The 27,722-nt window shown below is 44.8% G+C and overlaps 1 protein-coding gene across 1 annotated transcript; it reads left to right on the top strand.

The window, feature by feature from the left end:
• The first annotated feature begins 684 nt into the window (after positions 1 to 684).
• LOC120920113 (high affinity immunoglobulin gamma Fc receptor I-like) lies at positions 685 to 27,042 on the top strand. The gene is made up of 8 exons (XM_040332025.1): positions 685 to 799; positions 5,409 to 5,429; positions 6,761 to 7,021; positions 10,801 to 11,049; positions 22,495 to 22,770; positions 25,152 to 25,433; positions 25,578 to 25,853; positions 27,023 to 27,042. The coding sequence occupies exons 1-8, from the start codon at positions 769 to 771 to the stop codon at positions 27,040 to 27,042; spliced, it is 1,416 nt and encodes a 471-aa protein (XP_040187959.1). The 5' UTR covers positions 685 to 768.
• Positions 27,043 to 27,722: the final 680 nt, after the last annotated feature.

Here is a 27,722-nt window from a genome sequence, read left to right as displayed (position 1 = left end):
AAGCCCAGCAAAAAAACAAGAAAGAAAGACTGACCATAGCATTATACAGTCTAATCAATTTAATAAATAAAAAGTATTGCACTTATATAGATGTGTAAAAGGTTTGCATGTTAAAATCAAAGAAGCCTGTCCTCCTAGTAAAACGATGTGGTGACGTCAGCACATACTCTCCCTGAGACGCGTTTCGTCATATGTGAAGTCAAAAAAGATGCAAGTCCATTCAGTTCAACCAATAGAATAAATAAATAGAAAACCTCCATATACAGAACCCTATACCTACAGTTAATCTGGAGGAAGACAAAGAGATTAATAAACTCTATAAAGAATGATCCAATATGTTCTAGTGAGGGACATAAAAATTCATTCCTGGTCCCACGAAGACGATAATACTGGTAAAAAAAAAAACATGGAAAATGGTAAAAAAAAAAAACATGTATCTACCGTATTTATCGGCGTATAACACGCCCAGGCGTATAACACGCACCCTAACTTTAAGAGGGAAGTTTCAGGAAACATGCAGGCACAGTTTACCCTGTATTTTCAGGGTAAAAAAGTGAATGTTATATGACAATAAATACAGTATAAGAAATTGACATTAAGAAACAGATTTTTCATAATCAGCCTGTAGATTTCAAAACTATATAAAAAAGAAGTTGTGACATGCTTGCTTCACCCTTCTTGTCAAATACAGGAAGAACGTGAGATTTTTTTTTCTTCTTCTTGTTTTAAAACATTCGGCATTTCTTGTATCAACATTTTCTAGTCAACATGAGTCCAGAATTCTCCACACTGCTGATCTGTAAGTAAACTGCATTTATTTTTTTCTTCTTACAAAGTAATTTTTATGATCTCATAATAGTGATGTTTTCATATTTTAGGCAAAAGCCATAGGACAATGTATCATAACCCTTAACAAATCATTAATCCTCATTATGAATGCACTAAATGTTTTAATGGAAAATCAAATTGGGTGTTATGAGTAATTATTTATCTTTGCTAGTTTTTGAACTGCATGATGGAAGCAGGCTTAGCTAAAAGACACCAAAATGATGAATTATCTTAAAGTTTATCTAAAGCCAACATTTTTTTTTTAAAGTTTTGGATAGACATGGGAAGGGTTAGAAGTAGGGTTGTCCTGATACCACTTTTTTAGGACCGAGTACAAGTACCAATACTTTTTTTCATGTACACGCCGATACCGATTACCAATACTTTTTTTTAAAATGCCGCCATGTGTCCCCAAAATGCAGCCATGTGTCCCCAAAATGCAGCCTTGTGTCTCCCCCCCCCAAATGCAGCCTTGTGTCTCCCCAAAATGCAGCCTTGTGTAAGTCTCCCCCGCCATCTAGTTGCGCAAAATCCTGGAACGGGTGATCTGTCTATACAAGTGCCCGGACAAGGGGGAGGGGCTACATATGACAAAGCGTGGCGGGGAACACACAGCTATTCAAATGAAAGCTGTTATGTTCCCTGAGCGCCGAACCACTAGACGGCGGCAGCAGCTCTCCTCCAGTGGCATGTTTTACATACCCGAGGACTGCTCTGCTATCCACCTCCTCTCCGCCTTCCTCTATGCCCCCTTAGTCTCCTCTTGGTCTCCTCTCCGACTGCTCCCCACCCACTCTCCGCTTGCTCTCCACCCCCCAAAAAAATAAAGTATTGGTGACGCATTGGGAGCATTTGCGCGAGTACAAGTACTTGCTCAAATGCTCAGTATCGGTCCCGATACCGATACTAGTATCGGTATCGGGACAACCCTAGTTAGAACCCATCTGGCTGTGTTGTTACTGGAGAGATTTAGATAAAGTATTTATTATTATTATTATTATTATTATTATTATTATGGATAGACATGGGAAGAGTTATAACCCTTCTCTCTGTGTCCCTGTTGGAGAGATTTGGATGAAGTACATTTTTTTATTTTTTTTATTATTATTATTATTATTATTATGGATAGACATGGGAAGAGTTATAACCCTTCTTGTATATGTCCTTGTTGGAGAGATTCACCTTCTCTATTTAATTCTGTGGCTATTGTCACCAAGGCAGAAAGGGATTTAAAAAACTAAATATTAAAGTTTCACCAGAACAGTAATAACAGGTTAACGGTGTTCAGATGCCAACTGTATAGAAAGGGATCACTCTGGAGAGGTTTTATCTTATTTGCTGTTTTTTCTCCAGGACAGAAAATTAAGGGAAATGTTGCCAACCAGACATAGACAGTAACCCAAACTATCTCTACTCTACTGAAAACAAAAATATTAAAAACAGCAGGGTAATGGGTCTCCTTAGTCTCCTTGCTATTCTGGGTAAAGCGTTTGGCCATGTGCCCCCTTACTGAATTGGTTCTCAGCACTGGAGGTGCCTTTAAACCTCACCCTGAGGATATTAGGAGAGCCATCTTTGGATCGATCATATTCTGGAGGTGGAGGACGATCGGATGACTTAGTTTAGCAGTGCCTGATAAACTCAACCATCTGGTGAGTATAAACCCGAAAGTGGAGTGTGACACACGGTAGAAGCAACTTGCAGTAGAGAGCACATCATAGCCTAGAAGCACTTGTGGGTTTTACTGGACTCTGACACATCTTCTATCCTCCAGACATTTCTCTTATGAACTTCCATAAGAAAGAATGGTCACGTCAGAGGAGTGACAATTAGCGCTGCTTTAGTAATTAACAAGACTATGCTTAATTTCTACCAACCCTGGCCTCAGAACTGTTTTCAGACTAATCTTGCATTCTACCAGCTCAGATCTTGGAAGTGTTTTTGGAATATGCTTGCTTTCTACCAGTCCCGGCCTTGATACTCTTTTTGAACTATAGGCCCTGTAGCGGCTACCGGGGATAGTGAGAGGGTATCAGCCGTTGGAGACGTCCCTGGCAAAGTGCGATATGCAAGTAAAACCGGTATCATTCCATCCCCAAGATCCAGAGAGAGAGAGGGTCCCCCATCAAGAATGAGACGAGGCTGCGTGTTGAAGGGTCAAACAAGACTCTTTTAATGGGACATTTCCCTTAGCTTATATGTGCTTACAACTGTGACAGGAACAATGACAATCTCCGCCCCCCCTTCACACAGATACTTTGAAATAATGACATCTCCTTGAATCAATCAGTCTCTAGACGTTCCGGCACCGAGATCCACTTAACATGACCTGGCCGGGCACATTCCTTTCTCAATAGAATTCAATTAACCTTTAGAACAATACACACTCACAGATCATCACGTTAGCATACACCTGGCAGGAGGCTGTTAACTGGTAATACACAACAGAGCGTCAATTAGCATTTAGCAGTGAAAAAGTCACTCTACAATTAACCCTTTGAGCTCAGTAACAAGTCATGCAGTCCTCTGTAGGCAGAATAGTTCATAGGTCCGTTACAGGCCCATACACACAATCTGACTTTTTGAAAATACGGTCCGACGGACGTGTTTGATCGGACAATCCGACTGTGTGTATGCTCCATCGGACAATTGTTTTCGCTTTTTTATCAGATAAATGTTCGCTGTGAATGCTCTCAAAATTTTTGCCAACAAATGTCCGATGGAGGCTAATCCGATCGTGTGTACACAAGTCTATCGGACTAAAGTCCAAACACGCATGCTCAGAACCAATGCTAAAGATCAGACAACAATAGCAGAAGTTGCCCAAAGGGCGGCGGTAAAGAGCTGAAAAAACACGTGATTTGGTGAATGTTGGCTGAAAATGGTCTGCCATGTGTATGCAGAACAAGTTCACGGCCAATGCCCATTTGGACTAAAATCCACAGAAAAGTCAGATGGAAGTCCGATCGCGTGTATGAGGCTTAAGATTGCTTTCTACTAGCTTACAACTTGGAGCTCTTTTCAGTCTAGGCTTGCTCACTCCCTGCCCTAACCTTGGCCCTCCCCAGGATTTTACCACCAGCTGCTGTCTACTACTTGATCGCCCTCAGGTCTACAGGTCCCCTTCCCCATCTCTTGTTTAGTGGCATCTGTGCAGGAGCTATAGCACCATGGTCTAAGACCTGGGGGCAATCAATTACCCATGCCTAAAGCAAACAGGGGCTGCTACAGGCATATAAAACACCAGCTAGCTATAGTTCCTCACCTAGGTATCAAGTTGTGCATCACATCAAGTTTAGAATCTACATTAATGTGTCTATAGTCATTTCCTACCAGCTCAGATCTTGGAAGTGTTTTCAGACTATGCTTTCTTTCTACCAGTCCTGGCCTTGATACTGTTTTTCGACTATGATTGTGATTTCTACCAGCCCCGGCCTTGGAACTGTTTTCAGACTAATCTTGCTTTCTACCAGCTCAGATCTTGGAAGAGTTTTTGGATTACGATTGCTTTCTACTAGCTCTGACCTTAGAGCTGTTTTTGGTCTAGGCTTGCCCACTCCCTGCCCTAACCTTGGCCCACCCCATGATTTTGCTACCAGCTGCTGTCTACTACTTGATCTACTACAGGTCTACAGGTCCCCTTCCATGTCTTTTGTTTAGTGGCATCTGTGAAGGAGCTATAGCACCATGGTCTAAGACCTGGGGGCAATCAATTACCCATGCCCAAAGCAAACACGGGCTGCTACAGGCATATGAAACACCAGCTAGCTATAGTTCCTCACCTAGGTATCAAGCTGTGCATTACATCAAGTTTAGAATCTACGTTAATATGTCTACAGTCATTTCCTGGCAATTGTGACCACACAGGAAGAAATTTCAAAGATTAACCGGAATCTCAAATAATCCTCCATCGAAGAAAAGGAACAAACTCCCTGTACTCCTTCTACAGAATGGAAAACTTACGTTCAGAGCTGTAAAGACAACTCTGTTTACAGATTAGTTTGTGGTTAAGGGTATACGTATGGGGCCATTTATGTAATGTATGTTTTTCGTAATATTTATCCTAATACACAAGTTTGTATCAACCTCATAAAAAGCTTTCGATAATTATTTTAAAGAATAACCCAAATAAGAGAGATTTAATTGGAAATAAATGTAAATTAATGTCTGTCTGATAGATAATTATTTGCTGGTGATGTGGTATCTGGATAATTCACTAGTCCATTGCATTTACTGCTATTACTGTATGGGTGTTACTGGGACAGACAGCAATAAAAACACAAAGACAAAATTACCAACACTAAAATAAAATCTGTTCTAGAATTGGACTTTAAACAAGCATGATAATTACATACTATATTTACCATTAATTCATATTTATAGTATTTATGCTTTCTTGTATTGATTATTATATTAATTTAAAAAATAAAATGCAGAATCTTAAATGAGGTGACATTTAAAGGCTTTTGTTATTTTGGGGATGGTTAACTGATTTAGACAGAATATGAAAAAAAATGTGCTTGTATTAATTTATAATATAAAACAAAATGTTATATAAACTTTCTCTTTTATCTTTTTAGTGATTTTTTTGGAGAAAGCAGGTAAGTGATATTTCTTTGCAAGACAAAGCTCTAATCACATAAAATATTTCAATCATTAAATAACTGATAAACATATTTAAAATATTGCAACTGTATGATCGCTCTTCGGTAGGTTTATCTAATCTGTAAATGTAAGTTTTCAAATGGAACTTGAGCTTAATGTACATTTGTCATATTTCATGTTAGTGACTGGATAATGATTTTAACAGATCTTTGGAACATAACCTCACTTCTGGATTTGATATTATCGTGAAATGATTGTTATTCATCTCCACGTTTCCATATAGTTATCCATTGGTTATGTACAATATCAATTGTGTACTTTTTTGAATCATTGACTTCTCAATGTGGATGTTTTTAACATATTCTTTATGTGTATAATTAAATATTTTTTATATCTATAACCTGTTTGGTTGTGCCTAAAAAGTCCAAGCTTTCTATTCCATTTGTATATTCCAAATTGATAGGATGTGGCACTGTACAGTATATCTAAGAAGTATACGCAGGGCAACTCTGTGCTGATATAATTAATATTTAACATATCTTTGGCTTGGTTTTGGGTATAGTAAATTATAATTAGAGTTGGGCAAACAGTTTGAGCCGAGCAAAGGGTCAGCCCGAACATTGCCTGTTAGCTGGGGTGCTCGGAAGAATGCTTGTTCGGTGACATCACAAGGGAGCCCTTACCTATTTAAGAACTGTCAATCGGCAGAGCCGGCATTTCGTGGATAGCCTTCATCATGATTGACGATGAAGCTATATCAGAGAACATATTTTTATATCTTTTAAATTAAGGAATTGTCAAAAACTGCCTGTCTTTTCTTATTTTTGATTTTTTTGGGGGTAAATGGGTAGGGGTACGGGCCTCCAACGATCATAGAGATGTCACCAGTCTACTCTATGGTTTCCATCGGACGCCGGCGGATCGTTTCTCCGAGTCTCCAATGACAAAGGAGAGCCCGGAGAAGCACCGGATGGCGGCGGGAGGGGGGGGCATCCCCTCCCGCCGCCTATAAGAACGATCAAGCGGCAGAACCGCCGCTATGATCTTTCTTATGGTGCAGGGATTCGTCGGCTGAAGAGATGGATATCTGAATGATGCCTGTAGCTGCACCCATCATTCAGATATCCCCACTGAAAGTCCAGGACGTCATATGACGTCCTTGGGCTGGAAGTGGTTAAGGAAGCAATGTAGCACGAGGGTAGACTAATAGAACCCAGGGTTACCAGTGCAGAAAGTCATAGGCAATAAAGAGATTTTATCCTCTGATTTTTTTATTTTTTTTTCAGTTGTGACTAATAATTCTCATGTACTTTGTTCTATTTTGTAGAATCTTCAGTGAGACCCGTGGTGACCTTCAACCCAAACTGGGACAAGATCTTCACAACTGAGTCTCTAACAATGACCTGTAATGTGAGGTCACCTATTCCAGGAGATGTGAGATACTCCTGGTACAAGGATAATAATCTGTTACACACCACAGGACAAAGCATTGTTATTATAGATGCAAGAACAGGTTACACTGGGAATTACCGATGTAAAGGCTCCAAAACAGAAATAAGTGACCCTGCCAGACTGGATGTCAGTAATGGTAAGTAATTACAGGGTTTTACTCGCCATAAGATTACACATAGGTACATAAAATATTAATAAAGGTCCCTCCATTTAGTGGTTTACCTAGGGAGGCCATAGATTATTCAATTTTCTTTCCTGTAACCACAAATATCGCTCAGTTTTCCTGTCAACACAGTCATTGTTGATTGTGGAATCCCTCCTGGCCTGTAAAACATGATGGCCCGGATTCACAGACATCGGCGCATATTTATGCCGCCGTAGCGTATCTCTTTTACGCTACGCCGACACAGCGCAGAGAGGCAAGCACTGGATTCACAAAGCACTTCCTCTCACATCTGCGCTGGGTTTCTCAGGCGGAAGTCGGCGTATGTGGAAGTGGGTGTGAGCCATGCTAATAGGTGGAGGTGGACCAGCCTCTCCTATTCGGCTGACTCCTGATGAACAGGTGGGTGCCCGCTGCCTTGAGGGAGCAAGTGGAGGGAGTTGAGGGCTACGACTCAGTTGAGCCGCCCTTGAGGACAGGTAAGTGTGTTTTTTCTCCTATCTGGTGTGTAGCATGTGAGGGGTCCACCAACATGTGAATGTTTTGTGTAATCCGCAGATGTCCAGGAGGGAGCTGGGCCATCTGGTGCCTCTGCCCGTCCCACGCCATCATCCCCTGATGATCCTGCCCCTGACCCCCTGGGAAGCCAAGAGGCATTGGTGGAGGGGAGTGGTGCCGAGACCTCCAGTAAAGAGGTGATTGAGGAGTATGCAGAACATCTGGGTGAGGAGGTATCCCTATATCTTGAGGAGTCCTCCCTATTGGCTGGTCCATCCCGGACGTTAAGTCTCCGATCATCCAGCCCCTCTGGATCCATCCCCAACCCACCCACTCCCTCAAGTCTCTCCCCCTATGCCAGGCCTCAAGCCTCTCCTAACCCCAGGAAGGTAACCGGGAAGACCAGGGGTGTTCCGGACTTCCTGCCTGAGAATCTGACCGGTGCCCAGGACGCTCAGACCTGCCATATGGGTGAGATGGCCCAGGAAATGAGGCGAGTGGCCGACAGTCTGGCCTCCACGGGTCACATCAATGATGGGCTGCATGATGTGGCTGGCAACACAGCAGCTGTCATCACCTGCCTGGGTGAGCTGCAGGCCACAACGGCTACCCTCGTGGCAGAGGTGCACACAGCTGCCATTAAGGCGGAGGGGAGACTGTCGCGGCAGGTGCAGTCAGAGACAAACACCATCTTGACCCGCATTGCCGTGGCGTTAGAGGGCAGGCCTCCAGCCATGGATGCTCCTCCACCTGATGCCCCCCCCCACCTGAGCCTTCAACCAGACAGTTACGGAGCCGTGGCCGAGGCAGCAGCCAGGACAACTGAATATTTTGGCTTTGCCTTTTTTTTTGTGCTCTGGTCAAGAGCGTTTTTTTTTTTTGCTGCTCTGGTTAAGAGTGTTTATATTTTTTTTTGGTGCTCTGGTTAAGAGTGTTTATATCTTTTTTGGTGCTCTGGTTAAGAGTGTTTATATTTTTTTTGGTGCTCTGGTTAAGAGCGTTATTATTTTTTATGAAATACTGCACACGGTGAGTCATGCAGATTACAGTGTGAATGGTGTGTGAATGTGGTATGAATGGTCAGCAACATAATTGGAGCCTTGACGGGGCGTTGCTGCTCCCAAGTCCTGCATGTTGGACTTGGGCTAATCCAATGTGATGTGGATGTGGGGTGTGTGTGCTAGGGACCACAGTGGTGTGCATGTGTGCATTCTCCTTGTACCATGATGAATGTGTGTGTTTAACGTGCAAAGATACGTTCCACGAGACAACTTCTGACGGCTGTTCCCTCAGCAGACGGGGTAGCCTCGGGCAGGGGGGGAATGTCTGGTTCGGGGGTCAGGTCATCACGTATGTCAATTTCCAGGCCCTTTCTCTCCACAAAGTTGTGCAGAATGCAACATGCACCGCTGATCTGGCACACAAAGTTTGGGGAATACAACAGGGTACCCCCAGACTTATCCAGGCATCGGAAATGGGACTTCAGGATGGCAAATGTGCGTCCCACCATTGCACGGGTACGTATGTGTGCAGCATTGTAGTTTTGCTCTCCTGGGGTTTCGGGATTCCGGAATAGAGTCATGAGATGGGGTCCAAGTGCATATGCAGAGTCACCTGGAAGGGAAAAGACAGGAGGATGTTAGTCGTGCATGTGCCCCTTGTGATGTCTGCATCATGGGGTCGGACAGTCATGCCTGACACCCATGTCACTCACCAACCAGCCAGCTGTCCCCGTACACGTTCTGTTCGAATTCTGTTGGGATGGTGCTTTGACGGTATATGTAGCTGTCGTGGCTGGACCCTGGGTGTTTGGCACGGACGTGCCATATGAGGCCCTGGGCATAGAATATCACCTGTACGTTGATGGAATGCCAATGCTTACGATTGCAGTATATGTGCTGTATCACGGGGGGGGCGTAGTGCCACATGTGGGAATCCGGCAATTCAGACAAAATCCGCCATTGCCTTCAGCCGCAGGTGCTCCTGGGTGGGTCTGATGATGTGGTGGGACATGCGTTTGAGGATTGCGGGGACAACCTGGTGCACACATCTGCTCATGCTGGTTTGTGACATCCCAGACACGACTTCACTTGTACACTGAAAAGATCCACTGGCGAGGAAATGCAGTGTTCCCAGTACCTTGACCAGTGGCTGCACTGCATGTGAGCGGTGTGTCTGGCTGGTGATGTCATCATGCAGGGTTGTGACTAGTTCCAGGATGGCATCAGGGCTGAATCTGAAGATGCGATACACCTCCAAATCCCCCATGCCAAAGAGGTTCATGCGCGTTCGGTATATCCTCTCCCATGCGCTCCTCCTTCTACGCGCCTGGGCACACACTAGTAGTGCTATGACCATGCTTGCCCCTGGCATGTTGGCATACAGATGTGTTGTCCTGCAAGTGTGGTTGCTCAGCTTGTCCGTAACGGTGCTGCTGAAGCTGCTCTCCAGCTGACCTGCACACGTCTGGTGCAAAGTTACCCCTGCTTTATGAGGGGCAAGTTTGGGCCGGACGTACAGCTTACGCGCACCGCACGTAGCCTGCGCCGGACAAACGTACGTTCGGGAATCGGCGTATCTCCCTCATTTGCATAGGAAATCAATGGGTGCACCAGATGCGTCCAGCGTAAATATGCACCCACGCTACGCCAGTGTAGAAAAGTTACGCCGGTCGGAAGAAGCCTATTTTCAGGCGTATCTGGTTCTGTGGTTACGGCGCATAGATACGCCAGCGTGTATATATACACATGCGCAAGACTGGTACAAGGTGATGTCCTGTCTGGTGCACACAATGAGATTATGGGATGAATGATCATCCGTTTTTCTTTTGTTTGTTTGTTTTTTGCATGCTAGTCTCATATTGAAAATAAAGAGGTTACGGAAATTCTCATATAACAGAATAAAAATAAAAAGTGATGTATTGTAATTTTAATTTTGGACGAAAACTCTACCGTACGTATTTTTTCTGGTATCATCCGAGAAAAAATGTTTGTGCTTGTCCCATCCGATAATTTTGCATGACCTGTCCTGATCAGTTCTCAAAAGCTGTGTACTAACGATCAGATTATCGTATGATCAATTCGAAAGTGGTATTTTTCATACAATTTTCTTATTGTGTGCCGGGCATTAAGTGTGTAGAACAAGAATCCCCTGGGAGGTGGTGATTTATATAAAGGGTGGGAGGTGCATGAAGGTTTAGAACACTCTTTAGTTATCTTTGCTCTAATAGGGTGTCTGTGGTTCTGTTTTTTCAGACTATGTGATCCTGCAGGCTCCTCTCCATGTTCATGAAGGTGACAATGTGACTCTGAGATGTCACCATTATCCTGGATTTGATGGAAGAGAGACTATATTTTACAAGGATAATGTTGTTATAAGGAATTGGGGATATGATCCTGAGTTACATATTAATAATATAAACCTAGCAGGATCCAAAGGATATAAATGTAAAAAGAAAGTCCCGTATTCTGAGTACAGTGGAGAAGCTTCTATACCTATGAAAGGTAAGTCCTGCAACATGATTTGGGTGGAGAGGTGCAGATTTGACCTCTTCAAGTGTTAATTATTCCCAGAGATCTCCTCTACTCTTCTAGCTTTGAAGTTGGTTAGCTCCTTACTTTGATTTTTAATATACCGTATATACTCAAGTATATCCCGAGTTTTTCAGCCCTTTTTTTAAGGCTGAAAATACACCCCTCGGCTTATACTCGAGTCAGTGTACCTGAAATTTTTGACAGGCTGCGGGCTCAGGACCAGATTTACTCTCTATGCCACCCCAAGGCCGGGTCCTTCAATGCCGCCCCGCCTGCTCAGTACAGTGGGGACATTATCCACCGGGGTACTTTTTTGACCAGGACTCTGAGAACCGGGGAGGAGGGGTGCTGCTGCCGAAAATGACATTCTCCGCTCACCAGCCGCGACATGACAGGGGGGAACTCCCGAAATGAAAGTGAAAGTGTGAAGGGGGTGGTACTGCCGAAAATGACATTTCCCCCTCTTCCCTCTGTTTGTTTTCTCTCCTCTTCTCTCACCAGCCGCGAAATGATAAGGGGGAACTCCCGAAATGAAAGTAAAAAGTGTCCTCTCCTCTCAGCCCCGAACTGAGAAGGCAGGGGCCCACTGTTGCCACAGCGCTGCCCCTGCACCCACTGCCGCCCCAAGGCCTGGCCTCGTTGGCCTTGTCTGGAATCCGGCCCAGTGCGGGCTTCCATTGTTTAAAAGTCGCGGTTTCTCAGCAGACACAGTTCCGCCTATCACGAATGTTCTCTCATCCTCTCATTCCCAGCAGACACTGTGTTCGGTGTTCCGCCAATCACAGACGTCCTCTTATCCGAGGATGAAAATACATCTGTGATTGGTGGAACACTGAACACAGGGACTGCTGGGAAATTGAGTCCGAGGATGAGAGAAGGTTTGTGATAGACGGAACAGTGTCTGCTGAGAAATGCCTATCACGGAAGGGACCAGAAGGAGACCGTGACTTTTAAACAATGAATGGACGCCCGCGGCCTGTCAATAATTTCAGGTACACTGACTTGGGCACAGTGAGTCTGCAATGGGCACAGTGAGGATGGGCACAGTGAGGTTGGCACAGTGAGGTTGCAATAGGCAGAATGAGGTTGCTATGGGCATAGTGAGGTTGGCAGAGTGAGGTTGCAATGGGCACAGTGAGGTTGGCAGAGTGAGGTTGCAATGGGCACAGTGAGGTTGGCAGAGTGAGGTTGCAATGGGCACAGTGAGGTTGGCACAGTGAGGTTGCAATGGGCACAGTGAGGTTGAAATGGGCACAGTGAGGTTGCAATGGGCACAGTGAGGTTGCAATGGGCATAGTGAGGTTGGCAGAGTGAGGTTGCAATGGGCACAGTGAGGTTGGCACAGTGAGGTTGCAATGGGCACAGTGATATTGCAATGGGCACAGTAAGGTTGAAAAGGGCACAGTGAGGTTGCAATGGGCACAGGGAGGTTGGGCACAGTGAGGTTGGAATGGGCACAGGGAGGTTGCAATGGGTACCATGAGGCGAGCAAATTGGCATTGTTGACTCTCTTTTCCGCTTACAGTAGCTGCTGCATTCTCACCCTAGGCTTATACTCGAGTCAATAAGTTTTCCCAGTTTTTTGTGGTAAAATTAGGTACCTCGACTTATACTCGGGTCGGCTTATACTCGAGTATATACGGTACTCCTGAGGAGAAGTCAGGAAAATGAAGGTGACACAGAAATTTTTATAATATAGAATTGAAAAAAAAACATTGCAGCATCTAGAGACAGGCTAAAGTTTTCGATCAAATCTCTTGCTGTGTGCTCACACTATCTGTATCATTTATTACTATAATTTAGTATTGTACTATACAGGGTGGGAGGACTGCCGGGGACAGGGGAGCACTGAGGACCTGGGGAGGTATAGGGGGGGTCAGCACAGCTAAGTGGTCCTTTAATATTACTGACAGATTTATGTGGGCTAAAGAAAGTGGACCATGCAAATTGTGCCATGGGGCATCAGGTGTCTTTGTGACCCTCGCCATTCAGTCACTTGACATCTCAGAGCAACAAAGGAAGTCAAAGGTGGAAGACTTTCCTTTCTTAAGATGTTTTCACAGATATGAACAGGGATCATAAAGCAATTTAATGACCATAATGAGTCACTGACGGCAAGTTCCCAATCTGATCAATGTTTGCATGTGAGTTATCTTCACTCGGGGGCACCAGTCCAAAAAAAACTCAGTACTGGTCCAGGGGCAAATGCCTCAATGCTCCCGAAAACAGTCCTCCCCTACCAGGGGTAGCATACATCACACTCCTGATCCTCCTCTTCTTTGGTCCCCTGCTGGTGCTCTTGGCTCCTCCTCTTCGGCGATTGTCCCCATAGGAAGCTTCTTCTTATGGGGGCACTCTCGCTATCAATCTGTCCAGTGGGGACGGAGGAAGAGGAGAAAGCAGCTTCTCTCGTGCACGGGTAAATATGGGTGCTTTTCCTGTTCAACAGGAATCGAAGGGATGAATGTTCAAAAATGTTTGTAGATCATGGCCTTCAGCTAATCCACTACAGCGGCTGATCCTTGTGTTTTGATACTTTTGCACAAACCAATCAATATAAACGCTTATTGTGAATTTTTTTTACCACAAATATGTATAAGAATACGTATCGGCCTAAACTGAGGAAAAAAAGTTTTTTATATATTTTTGGGGGATATTTATTATAGCAAAAAGTTAAAAAATATTGCATTTTTTTTTCTAAATTTACGCTTTATTTTTGTTTATAGCGCAAAAAATAAAAACCGCAGAGGTGATCAAATACCACCAAAAGAAAGCTCTATTTGTGGGGGAAAAAAGGACGCAAATTTTGTTTGGAAGCCACGTCGCACAACCGCGCAATTGTCAGTTAAAGCGACGCAGTGCCGAATCGCAAAAAGTGGCCCCGGTCATTTGGCAGCCAAATCCTCCGGGGGTTAAAGTGGTTAACAGAACAGCATCATTTTCAGGAACAGCCTCGAAAACAGCATATTTTGGCATACTTGGCTTTGAAATGTAATATTTTTCTGGTCAATGAACTTGGCTTACAACTGCACTCCAATAAATTTCAGTTTAACCACTTGACAACTGGGCACTTAAACACCCTTAATAACCAGACCAATTTTCAGCTTTTGGTGCTCTCACGTTTTGAATGACAATAACTCAGTCATACAACACTGTAACCAAATGAAATTTTTGTCATTTTTTTCCCACAAATAGAGCTTTCTTTTGGTGGTATTTGATCACCTCTGCGTTTTTTTTTTTTTCGCTATTAATGAAAAAAGAACGAAAATTTTGTAAAAAAATGAATTTTTCTTCATTTCTATCATATCATTTTGTAAAAAATGAATTTTTCCTCATACATTTGGCCTAAAATGCATACTGCTACATATTTTTGGTAAAAAAAAAAAAAAAAATTGGATATTATTTAGTCTGGGTGAAAGTTATAGGGTCTACAAGCTATGGTACCAATTTCTGAAAATTGAACAATTTGATCACACCTGAAGTACTGACAGCTTCTCTCATTTCTTGAGACCCTAACAAGCCAATAAAGTACAAATACCCCCTAAATGACCCCTTTTTGGAAAGTAGACATTCCAAGGTAGTTAGTAAGAGTCATAGTTAGTTTTTTGAAGTTGTCATTTGTTCCCACAATTCTTTGCAAAATCAAGATTTTTATTTATTTATTTTTTCATACCAATATTGTCATTATAACAGGTTATTTCTTTCACATGGCATGTATATTCCACAAATTACACCCCAAAATATATTCTGCTGCTCCTCCTGAGTATGGCGATACCACATGTGTGAGACTTTTACACAGCGTGGCCACATACAGAGGCCCAACACCGAAGTAGCAACTTCAAGCATTCTAGGAGCATAAATTACACATCTAATCTCTCAACCACCTATTACACTTTTGAAGGCCCTGGAGCACCAGGACAATGGAAACGCCCACAAAGTGACCCCATTTTGGAAAGCTAACACCCCAACGTATAATCTATGAGGCATAATGAGTCTTTTGAACAGTTCATTTTTTTCCAGATGTTTTTGGAAAATGTGGAAAAAAATAAAAACACATTTTTTTTTACAGAAAGTTGTCCATTTATAGGATATTTCCAACACATAGCATGTACAAAATTACACCCCAAAATATATTCTGCTGCTCCTCCTGAGTATGGCGATACCACATGTGTGAGACTTTTACACAGCGTGGCCACATACAGAGGCCCAACATCCAAGAAGCACCATCAGGTGTTCTAGGGACATAAATTACACATCCAATTTCCTTACAATCTATCACATTTTAGAAGGGCCTTCATATTTCTAACACAGCATGTACATACCAAGAATTACACCCTAAAATACATTCTGCTGAGTAATGGGTAAAAAAAAAGAAGATTACCTGTGGTTTTAGTAGTGCAATTGTCCACAGAAGGAGAGCCCCGATCCAGGCAGCAGGCAGGGACGTGGTCACTGGTCAGCGACAGTGAATGGAATTGTCCAGGCAGCAGGCAGGAATATTGTCCATAGTCAGTACAGTGCCAGCAGTGGCAAAATATTTGTCCTGGTAGGAACATGGTCCAAGTAGCGGGCCATGGGTAGGGGAATGGGGACAGGGGTAGAGGCTTCTCCCACCCAAATCTCTTTGAAGCCTCCGGGCAACCAGACCCTAATCCGGGAATGAGAAAACTAAAAAATTAGTTTTTTCATCCAGAAAAACAATTCTGGAGCCCCTCACATATGTGAGATCCCCGGGGGTTCCCACTAGTATAGCAGGGTAAAAGATCAATCCAAGGGGCAGGCAAAAAACGTGGTCAAACAGTCCAGGGTCAGTTCCAGAGCAGGCAGAGGTAGGTACAGTTTAGGGTTAGGCAAAAGAGTGGTCGTATAACAAGCCAGGGTCAGTTCCAGAGAAGGCAGAGGTATGTTTAAGGTTAGGCAAAAGAGTGGTCGTATAACAGGCCATGGTCGGTTCCGGAGAAGGCAGAAGTATGTTTAGGGTTAGGCAAAAGAGTGGTCGTATAACAGGCCATGGTCGGTTCCGGAGAAGGCAGAGGTATGGGTGCAGTGGCATAAGGGGTGTGGGGGGGAAATTACAGGAAATTAGAATTGCGTTTACCATACGTCCCTAATAATGAAGAAACGTATGGTAACGGCGGAAACATGTTCCAATACAGAGGCCTGGTTGGGAAGGACAATCGGGACAGTAATACGTGGTGTCTTTTCGAATTCCTCTTCTGGAGCACACCCGGCACCTCTTCTGATGTCTGTTGCCTGTTTCACGGGAGGGGGTTTGCTCAGGAAAGTGACGCTCGTGCAGTCTGCTCACAGAATCAGAGCGAATATTTTCCGGTGGGTTTTCAGGGTACAAAAGGGCGGTGATGACTTCTTCTTGATAGTCCAGATATGATACGGGGTTCTCGGATGATTTTTTGTAAATTACATAGGAATTGTAGAAGGCCAAACTAAAAAAATAAATGGACACTTTCTTATACCAGTGGCGGGATTTTCTTGTGGGCAGGTAGGGTTCTAACATCTGGTCATTGAAGTCCACTCCCCCCATGAACAAATTATAGTCATAGATGCATTTTGGTTTTTGGATTGGGCCGGTTCTTTTGGGGACTTCCACGTGGGTGTCATTGTGGATTGATGAGAGCATGTGGACGTTCCGTTTGTCCCTCCACCTGACAGCCAATATCTCCTGGTTCCTCAATGCTGCAGACTCCCCTCGTCTGAGCTTTTGATCCACCAGTTTTTGCGGGAAGCCTTTCCTGTTGGGTCTTATTGTGCCACATGCTGGGGTATTCCGAAGGTAAAGACAGCGAAACAGGGGCAAGCTGGTGTAGAAATTATCCACATAAAGGTGGTATCCCTTTCCAAAGAGTGGATACATCAGATCCCAGACCACTTTTCCGCTGACTCCCATATACTCTGGACATTCAGGGGGATGCAGTTGGGAGTCCTTCCCTTCATACACCATGAATGAGTAGAGGTACCCTGTGGCTCTGTCGCAAAGCTTGTACATTTTGACCCCATATCGGGCCCTTTTGCTGGGGATGAACTGCTTGATGCCCAGCCTGCCTGAGAATTTGACAAGGGACTCGTCCACAGATATGTTCTGGTCAGGGGTATATAATTGGGGAAATTGTTGAGCGAAAAAATTTAGAAGTGGCCGAATTTTATATAGCTTGTCAAAAGCAGGGTCATTTCAGGGAGGGCACTGGGCGTTGTCGTTAAAGTGGAGGAACCGCATAATTATTAAATATCGGGATCTTGGCATAAGGGAGGAGAAGATTGGCATGTGGTGAATGGGTTTGGTGGACCAGTAGGAGTACAATTGTTTTTTTTTTGAAAGTGCCATAGTAAAGGTTAGGCCTAAGAACATTTTAAATTCGTCCACGGTTAGTTCTCTCCACTCAAAGGGGCGGGCATATCTGGAACCAGGGTTACTTCTTACGTACTGTTGTGCGTAGAGATTGCACTGGGCCACAATGAAGGATAGCAAATCTTCGGTGAAAAGTAAATTAAAAAAATTAATCATGGAAAAGTTTTCGGTGTTCACCTGGACACCTGGCTGGGCAGTGAAGGGGGGGATATTTGCTGCTCCGGAATTAGGGGGAAGCCACAGGGGGTTTTGAAGGCCATAGGGAAGGCTGGCATGGCCCCTATCCCTTTGGGGCTGAGATGACACCCTACTGGTGCCTGGGCTTTGTTGCAGTGGCACATCGCTTGAGGTGGACGGCACAGCTCTTGAGGTGGACGGCACAGCTCTTGAGGTGGACGGCACATCGCTTGGGGTGGACGGCACAGCGCTTGGGGTGGACGGCACAGCGCTTGGGGTGGACGGCACAGTGCTTGGGGTGGACGGCACAGCGCTTGGGGTGGACGGCACATCGCTTGAGGTGGTAGGCACAGCGCTTGAGGTGGACGGCCCTGCGCGTCTGGGAGTAGGCCGCTTCTCCACGCCAGCACCCCTTTTTTTCCTGGGCACATGTTCTTCTTGAGATTCTGAATCGGACCCACTGTCTATAACGGGTTCATAGGCCGAATCAGAATCGGACAGAGACTCCTCGCTGCTCTCATCGCTCATGGCAAGTAGAAGATGTACGGCCTGCTCACCGGTAAAGATTTTTTTTGCCATACTGGTGGCTGGTGAGGCTGTACTGCAGAGCACTGTGGTGGCACTGGTGGACACAGGTGGGCACAGGCAGCACTTATGTGCACTGTAGTGGCACGGGTGTGGCTCTGGTGGGCACAGGCGGCACTGGTGGGCACAGGCGGCACAGGTGGCTCTGGTGGGCACAGGTGGCTCTGGTGTGCACCGATTAGCAGCACTGGTGGGCACAGGCAGCACTGGTGGGCACAGGCAGCACTGGAAGGCACAGGCGGCACTGGTGGGCACAGGTGGTCGTGGTGGCACAGGCGGCACTGGTGGCACAGGCGGCACTGGTGGGCGCAGACGGCACTGGTGGGCGCAGACGGCACTGATGGGCGCAGGCGGCACTGGTGGGCGCAGGCGGCACTGGTGGGCACAGGCGGCACTGGTACGGCACTGTTGTGGCAATATTATAGGACTGGTGCGGCTCTGGTGACTGGTGCGGCTCTGGTGACACTGGTGCGGCTCTGGTGACACTGATGCGGCACAGATGTGGCACTACTGGGCACAGATGTGGCACTGTTGGGCACAGATGTGGCACTTTAGGCACAGATGTGGCACTTTAGGCACAGATTGGGCACTTTAGGGCACAGATTGGGCACTTTAGGGCACAGATTGGGCACTGATGTGGCACTATGGGCACTGATGTGACACTATGGGCACTATTAAACTCACAGTTTATCTCCTCTTCTCTCCCGCTGATACTGTGTGAGGAGAGGAGAGGAGGTAAACTTTCCCTGACCTCCTTTGTTTACATTGTGATCGCGCCGTCATTGGACGGCGTGATCACATGGTAAATGACCGTTGTTGCTGGTCATTTACCTAGATCTGTGTAGCGCCGGGTCTCATAGACCCGGCGCGCACAGAATTTTCTGTGTGCGCGCCCGAGGCGGCGCGCATTGCTGCTTCTGCGGGGCGCCGTTTCAGAACGGCGACCCCCAGTTAAGCAACCACCTTGCCGCCGTTTCCAGACGGCGGCTGGTGGGGAAGTGGTTAAAAAAAAAAGTTTTAGACCCCCTCCCAAGCAACAATAGACTCCCTGCAACAAAATACCCTCTGTAACGGTCAGGGGTTAACGCCGTTACGATATTCCATTCCACCAACCCAAGACAGCTTATCCGACACTCCAACAATCCAGCAGACACGATCCATTGGAATTCCCCAGACAAATGAGACACACAGCTCTGTTTCTGGTTCCAAAACGAATGACTACTTTTAATGGTACACTCAGTTGTTATATACAGATAAGTTTTTTTTTTTTTTTTTCAGGTTTATTAGCAGCACATGCTTTTAATTATGTGGTACTAAACCTGCATTGGCTGGGAAATAGAAGCCGCAACAAAAGCCATAGGAAGGTGTTTTCTTCATAATTACAGGGAAAGCAGGTATAGCTTGGTGAAAATTGGCCAGTGCCACAATAGTCTGAAGTTTCATTTCCTTTTAATTGCAGCACCAAACTGCATCATACTAAATGAAAAACCTTCTTTGGATATGTGAACAGTACAGTAGCAACTGAATATCACAGATTTACTATGGTGACTATAGTGGCATTTGCATAATTGCTTGTAGTCCAACTTAAGCAGCCCATATATTATGCTATTGTTTCCCCCCCACAGTCAGTGTTAATGGGGGAATCCCTCCCACAGCACTATTGTGTTCTTCTGGCAGGGAGCCTTCCTGGCCGATCAGAACACAATGGGCCAGATTCAGGTAGGGGCGCGCAAAACTGCAGCGACGTAACGTATGACATTTATGTTACGCGGCCGCAAGTTTAACGGGCAAGTGCTTGATTCACAAAGCACTTGCCTGTAAAGTTGCGGCGGCGTAGTGTAAAAGGGGCCGGCATAAGCGCGCGTAATTCAAATGATCCCGTAGGGGGCATGGATCATTTAAATTAGGCGCGTTCCCGCGCCAAACGTACTAATCAGCGTCCCTAAAATTTTGGATTTGCATTGCGGTAAATGACGTCGCAAGGACGTCATTGGTTTCGACGTGAACGTAAATGTCGTTCATCGCCATTCACGGATGACTTACGCAAACGGCGTAAAATTTGGAAATCGCGACGCGGGAACGACGTCCATACTTAACATTGGCTGCGCCTCCTAATAGCAGGAGCAGCCTTACGGCGAAAACGACGTACGCAAATGACGTAAAAAACGAGCGCCGGCCGCACGTACGTTTGTGAATCGGCGTAAGTATGCAATTTGCATACTCTACGCTGACAACTACGGGTGCGCCACTTAGCGGCCAGCGTCAGAATGCACCCTAAGATACGACGGCATAAGAGACTTATGCCAGTCGTATCTTAGGCTACAGTCGGCGTATCTAGCTTTCTGAATACAGAAAGTAGATACGCCGGCGCTACTTAGCAATTACGCTGCGTATCTATGGATACGCAAGCGTAATTGCTCTCTGAATCTACCCCAATGATTACTGCTAGCAGCTACAGACACCAGCAGTAGTTGCATGTAATAAATCCAACAGGCTGGTTGTTGTTTCCTCCTTGAAGCCACCTTACATGAACTCTCTTTGTCTTGAAGGTTTGCTGGGGGAGGTTCTGGTTCTCTGAATATAGCTAAGTGTCTTGAGTTCTGGAGACATCCAAGTGCCATTATGTCCACTTGTCTTAAGGAAAAGGTGGCAGCTATAGGTGAAAGTCTTATTATGTTCACAGAACCGGTAAATCTTACACCATTAATCTACGTCACTGGACCAAATACCCCTGGGGGTGGGGTTCCCGGTGGGACTATGTTTAATTCGATTTTAGCTTTAAGATCTAATTTTATCATTTTACTAGCTGAATACCCGGCGTTGCCCGGTCTTCCTATCTTAACCTTTTGGGGAGGAAAATCATAGTAATATAAATATACCCATCTTTTATATAAGGGTGTAAGTAAGGGTTAATGTAACTGTCATATATTTTTATTTGGCATATAAGTAATATGTGTACCAGGTATTATTGAAATATCTCCAGGCGTACAGAAATTATGTGGGAACATACATTTCCCATTGATTTGCATGGGACTTTAAACAAAAACCCTGACCCTCACAAATGGGGGTAGTTAAGGGATAAATTAACTATCCTATAGTTTAAGTGGACATATAAGTAACATGTGACCAAGTGTTATCGAAATATCTACAGCCGTTTGGAAGTTATGAAGTAACATGTATTTCCCATAGAGTTGAATGGGACTTTAAAGGAAAACCCCGACCATGGCAAATGGGGGTGGGTAAGGGTTAAACCACCTATCCTATGTTTGTTGCTGACATATAAGTAACATGTGTGCCAAGTTTCATGTTAATATCTTTAGCCATTTGGACGTGATGCTGGAACATACATACATACATACACACACACGTTGAGTTTTATATATATAGATTTCCGTTGGTGTTCTTACCAAGAACATATTAGCACTCAATTGCACAATGTTGTTGATAGACACCATGGCTATGAGCAAAAATGTGTTCACCATCTTTAAAGCAAAATCACATTTTAAAAATGCAGAGGAAATTAAAGTGGACGTAAACCCCGTTTTTTTTTTTTTTTTTTTAATTAAGGCTTGCACCTTGTACAGTATAGGATTTCATGTCATCTGTGCCCAGTCTTGCCACGAAGAGTTAATCCAGCTCTGAGCAAGCCTCTTATCTATTTTCAGTGAGATAAAAACTGACACACAGTGAAATAGGAGTCAGTTCTTCCCCCTTGCTGTGAGTGACGGGTGATTTACATATCTCATGCACGAGCCTGAGAGAGACATTCTGTGTACTTCCCATCCCCTCCCCCTTTCTTCTCCAGCCCTCCCAGGATTGGCTGCTCCACACTTCAGCATGATTGGACATGTTGAAATCATGTGGTGACTTCTCTGGGTTTTGACTGGATGTTAGTGATCATAGCAGAAGTTCAGTGTAAGAAATACATAGGAGAAAATGCATGTTGACAAGAAGAGTGTAGAGGTGGGCAGGGAGTCTACTGACATCACGACTCCACCCAACCAGCTCCAAACAACAGACCCACCCACAGAATCTGCCATTTTTTGGGTCTCATAACAGACAGAGGGGAGACATTTGACAGGTGAGGATACATTCAGGAGGCATCTATATCCTTATAGATCAGCACTATGGCAGTAGTTTAGAAAGGCTGAGAGTGGGTCCACTTTAAATTAATTAAGTACAGACTATCTTGACCATTCACAGATGAACCTTGTAAAACCTACAGTAGTGATCCCTTTGTGTGCTGCTAAAATAATGGAAGTTTACTGTTTGATATTTATAATTTACAGAACTCTTCACAACTCCAGAAATAAAGGTGACCCCATTTCCGGTAATGGAAGGAGATAATGTGACGGTGACATGTCACACGAATGTGTCTCCATACAGACCAGAGACAAAAGTGCAGTTTGCTTTCCACAAAGCTGGACAGAATGTTCAGAGATTTGGATCCTCTGACCAATATGGATTCCAGTCCGCTAAACTGGAGGATTCTGGGAAATATCACTGTGAAGTTTCTGGCAGAATGATAGTGAAGAGGAGTAAAGAGCTTAACATTGAAATAAATGGTAAGTATAAATCAAGAATTGATAGATATGGTGAAATATTTGGTGAGGGTGTCATATACCGCTTCCTCCTAATCTGAATATAGATATCAGATATTTCAAACCGCTGACAACCACAAACCAGGCAGTACTCGTTTGGTCGCTCAACATTAGAACAAAGAATACAGTCTTTTATACATTTGAAGAGGAGGTTCCCCCCTCCTGCTCATATTACTCTAACAATACACCTGTAACCAGAAACATAAATTGACATGAGCCAATTAACTCATCATTTCCAGACTAGGTGACTCAGAGATATGACCTTTCAGGTCCTAGCCTTGTTGTCTCCTAGTTCCCTAACTACAATACACGTGTAGAACTACCCCTGGAGGAGCTGCTGATTGTTTTGGGTGGCACATTTACCTCATAGCTCCCCCGAATTCCTAGGGGTGAATGATGCATATTGCATTTGGTAGGAGTAAAGGAATGTCCACAATAGGTGTTCTTTGCTGTGCTCTTTATTACCCAGCCGGGTAAAAACAATAAACTTGTGGTGAGGAAAGTAAAGTTGAAGAAAGGAGAACAGCAGATTCAAGCGTGAGGATAGGAAACAGTCCTGCTCCCAAGTGTAAAACTTCTCTGCGCCACTCCTGCCTGAGTGGCGTACCCGGACAGGCCTCTCTCACTGACCTGGCAGGTCGGAGTATCACTCGAACATTTGTAGGATAAAGTCTCTGCCACAGACCCTCCTTGGTGAACTTGAACTTGAGGAAAAGTCTCTGCCACAGACCCTCCTTGGTGAACCTCCGGGAGACACAGGCCCTCCCTGATTTGTAGTTATGGAGATAATCCTCCTTAGTTGAATTACACCTGGATCCCCTTCAACTTGTTGCCCAGGTACCGACTGACAGGGGATCAATCCTTCAGTGTCCGGCTACCTTGATCCCCGGTGGTTTGTCGAGGCCCTTTTGGACCGCCAGCCTCTCAATGGCGCTCCTCAGACGGACTCCCCACCGAAACAGCAATACAGCTTGGGATCCTCAAAGGTGGGAACCCAGTCAAACACTGGGTCCCTGTCACTGTTCAGATTCTCCGGGCCAACATGGTCCCGAAAGCAGGAACACCGTGTGGCACGCACTCCTCGGCCAGGTAGGCCATATCGCCGGAGGGGCCGTGATGTGGTCACCCTAAAGGTCGGTGCCACACTTGAAGAAGAAGACCCAGAACCAATAGCGTCTGCCCAATAAATACCCCTCCCCAGTATGCACAGCGAGGCCAAACCCTCCTGATTGGCTGCTGGGAAAGAGCAACCACACCTTGACTCCACTGATTCCACCTGCAGTACCGGGGTTGGAAGAACACCCCAGCGCAAGAGAATAAGCCCACAGCATAGCCAAGCTGAGACAGAGACCCTGTTTAGCACTTAACAATTTGGATCAGAGTTTAACTACACTCCGATCTCCCTCTAAATTTAGCTAGCACTGGTACCATAAAGTACGCAGGCGCTACACACATTATCATAAATATCAACACAGAACTCCTTCACACAATAGCAGAGTTAATTAACACAAGCAACAATGGGAGGCCAGCCACTCTCACCTGCCTGCTTAAGTAATCTCTCACCAAAGCATGGCTCCACCCCAGCCCCTATCAGATAACTCTATTCTAACCTGTGCACTGCAAGCCAGCTCTGCTGATCAATATTGTGTGTTTGGCCTTTGTGTGCGACTTGCTGTGTCTTCTACGTCTGATTCCAGTTGCCGCTCTTGGCTTGTTCTACAATATCCTTACCTGCTTGTTACCCCAACCTTTGGCTATCTCCTGACTATGCCTACCTGCTTGTTGCCCCGACCTTTGGCTATCTCCTGACTATCCCTACCTGCTTGTTGCCCCGATCTTTGGCTATCTCCTGACTATGCTTTGTTGTCGCAGTCTGCTGCTTCCACTCTACCTCCCTGTAGTCTACCGTGAGCGTGAGCTGGGAGGCTCTAGGGGTCGCAACCTGGAGCCAGACTGCAGATAAATCCATCCCCACCACTAGGGGCCTTTGGTGAACACTCGCTGGCTCTTAGATTCCACTCCCTGGGAAAATATCATGCTCTAGTTTTCCGTGTCATCTGCGTAGGTACTACAGAGTACCTGCTCTCCTGTATATCCTAGAGCTCCATCTGCAGCAGTCAGCCATAGGGTCCACTACCCTGCGGTGCACTCCAGACCCCAATAGGGTGCATCTGTGACCTGACAGAAGCACAGCATACCCAAGTAAAATCCAAATCTGGTTGCCCCATACACAAGACATTTACAGTTAAAATGTTGTTTTTGAAACCCTAAAACATGTAAGTGAGCTTTTCACAGGCCATATTTTACAACTATTTTATTTTTGTCTCTTTTATTTTCTCCTTCAGAGCCCTTCACTCAACCAGAAATTATAATGACCCCAAATCAAATGACAGAAGGAGACAATATGACCCTGACCTGTGACACAGTACGTAGCAAACTCATTCCTGATACAGGTCTGGAATTTGCTTTTTACAGAGATGGACGAAATGTTCAGGAATTCAGTTTATCTAATCAATATGAAGTCCGGTCCGCTGAGACAAAGCATTCTGGGAGTTATTCCTGTAAAATTAGGTTTTCAACAAACAAATTAACAAGGAGCAGTGAAGAGTTATACACCCAGATACAAGGTGAGCAGAACAGGTGCCATAGGGACTTATCATATAAGAGGAACACTAGGTTTACTATACTGTCCATTTGTGAAATATACCAGATATAATTCTGTATACAGATCTTGTCTGATATGCTTACAAACATATTACTTTTCTATACAGAGCTATTCTCTCAGCCAGAAATTGAGATAATCCCAGACGTGGACATACAACGCAATCAAACGATCCTAACATGTAAAACAAGTGTAATGAGAAAGGGCATTAACCTGCAATTTGCTTTCTACAAGAATGGTCAGAAAATTCAGGAATTCAGTTCATCTCATCAGTATGTAGCCCCACTAGCAAAGGTGGTGGATCCAGGGAATTATCATTGTGAAGTAAGAACTTCAACCAACAATGTAAAAAAGAAGAGTGAGGAAATAACTTTGGAAATACAAGGTGATCTTAACTTATTTTCAAACGGAACCCTCAATAATGGTTTATTATATACATGCTCTGCTCATCCACAAAACAAAACATGCTTAGAGGTGCTAACACTAATAAATTGCCCAAGTCTTTTGAAGGTACTAGGTGGAATGAGCCACGTTTTGATGCATGTTGGTAAATATGGAATATCTATATATAATGTTACATACAGATGAACCTCGGATTACAAGCATAATCCGTTCCAGGAGTATGCTCGTAATCCAAAGTACTCGCATATCAAAGCGAGTTTCCCCATTGAAGTCAATGGAAACAAAAATAATTTCTTCCGCATTGACTTCAATGGGATGCAATACCGCATGCAGCCAGAGGTGGGGGGCGTCAGAGAGCGCCAAAAATGACCGAAAAGGCCCGAGGACACTTTGGCTAGTTTCCTGCGCCCCCTTACCTCAGGCCAAATGAGGTATTGCAGGCCAATTTTTGGCTTATTTCAGCTCCTGCACCCCAGTACCTCAGGCTAAATGAGGTACTGTAGGCCTATTTTCGGCTCTGCTCGGCTTTTGCCCCCCGTATCTGCAAGCCTATTTAGCTTGAATTCTGATCCTCTTGCGAGTCAACACTCGCAAACCGATTCAGAATTAAAAAAAAAAAAAATTGCTCGCAAATCAAAACACTCTTAAACCAAGTTACTCTTAAATCGAGGTTTCACTGTGTTTGTAGCTGCTGGCTTTTAATATTTATTTTTCGCGGGACCTCCACTTTAACTTTGCTATAAACCCCTTTGAAGTCTAAGGGGGGAGATCTTGATATTTCTGACCAATTTCTAGGCTAATAGGCAAGCCATTGTCAGAAAGGGCATGGGAAGCTGGGCACTACTATGGGCAATATTTAACAAGACTAAAAAACACTTTTAAATATACCTAGATTGGGGAGAGGGTCCTTTTAATGTGACACCAATCCTTTAAATGTCATGGTTGGGAGATGCTTGTAAGCGGTATGTGGTGTTACTGAACAGTACGATATTCATAGACAACATCAATGACACCATATTCTGGCATCATATATTTTGGATGTGTAATTATCTTTATTTTAACAATTACATTTAGCTTGGTTTAAATACAGCAGTGACACACCAATATGATTAATTTCAATCTGAATTTTTTTTTTTATTTTTTTTTTTCAAGCTGAAATTAGCCTGAATTGACCGGTGAAAGTAGGTGAAACACCAGATCTGAAATGTATAGGAAAGTTCACCCTTAAAAAAATCAAGCTTAGCCCCCAACTTCATACAAATTGACCAGCAGCATGAAAATTTAATAGTATACCGTATTTATCGGTGTATACCGCACACTTTTTTCTCCTTAAAATCAGGGGAAAATTGTGGGTGTGCGATATATGCCTATACCCGCTTCCCGCGCTTAGTTTAAACTCCTCCGCCGACATATATCGAGCGCAGTACACTCGGCCAGGCTCGGCTCCGCTCGTGGTCACGCCCTGTGCCGCCTCCTAGCCTTTATGTGAGAGGAGCCGAGCGTGGCCGAGTGTACTGCGCTCGGTATATGTCGGCGGCGGTGTTCAAACACAGCGCGGGAAGCGGGGATTGGCTCAGAAACAGCGCATGAGAAGCGGGGAGGACACCACCAAGGCAGCAGACGGACGACAAGGCCGCCGATGGACGCCGGGCAAGACACCGACGAGGGGCATTCAAACTAAGTATTTTCTTTTTTTCCTGAAATTTCCCTTCTAGGTTGGGGGTGCGCGCTATACGGCGGTGCACGCTTTACCCCGATAAATACGGTAATTTGTAAGCTACTTTTTTGGTAGCCCCACACTGCATTTTCCTAAAAGATAAATACAATTCCAAAACAGTGCAAAAAAAAAACA

The sequence above is a fragment of the Rana temporaria genome, chromosome 13, assembly GCF_905171775.1.
Source record: "Rana temporaria chromosome 13, aRanTem1.1, whole genome shotgun sequence".
Taxonomy (NCBI): Eukaryota; Metazoa; Chordata; class Amphibia; order Anura; family Ranidae; genus Rana; species Rana temporaria.
The sequence above is the reverse complement of the archived record's forward strand: the minus strand, read 5'-3'. Positions and strand labels throughout refer to the sequence as shown.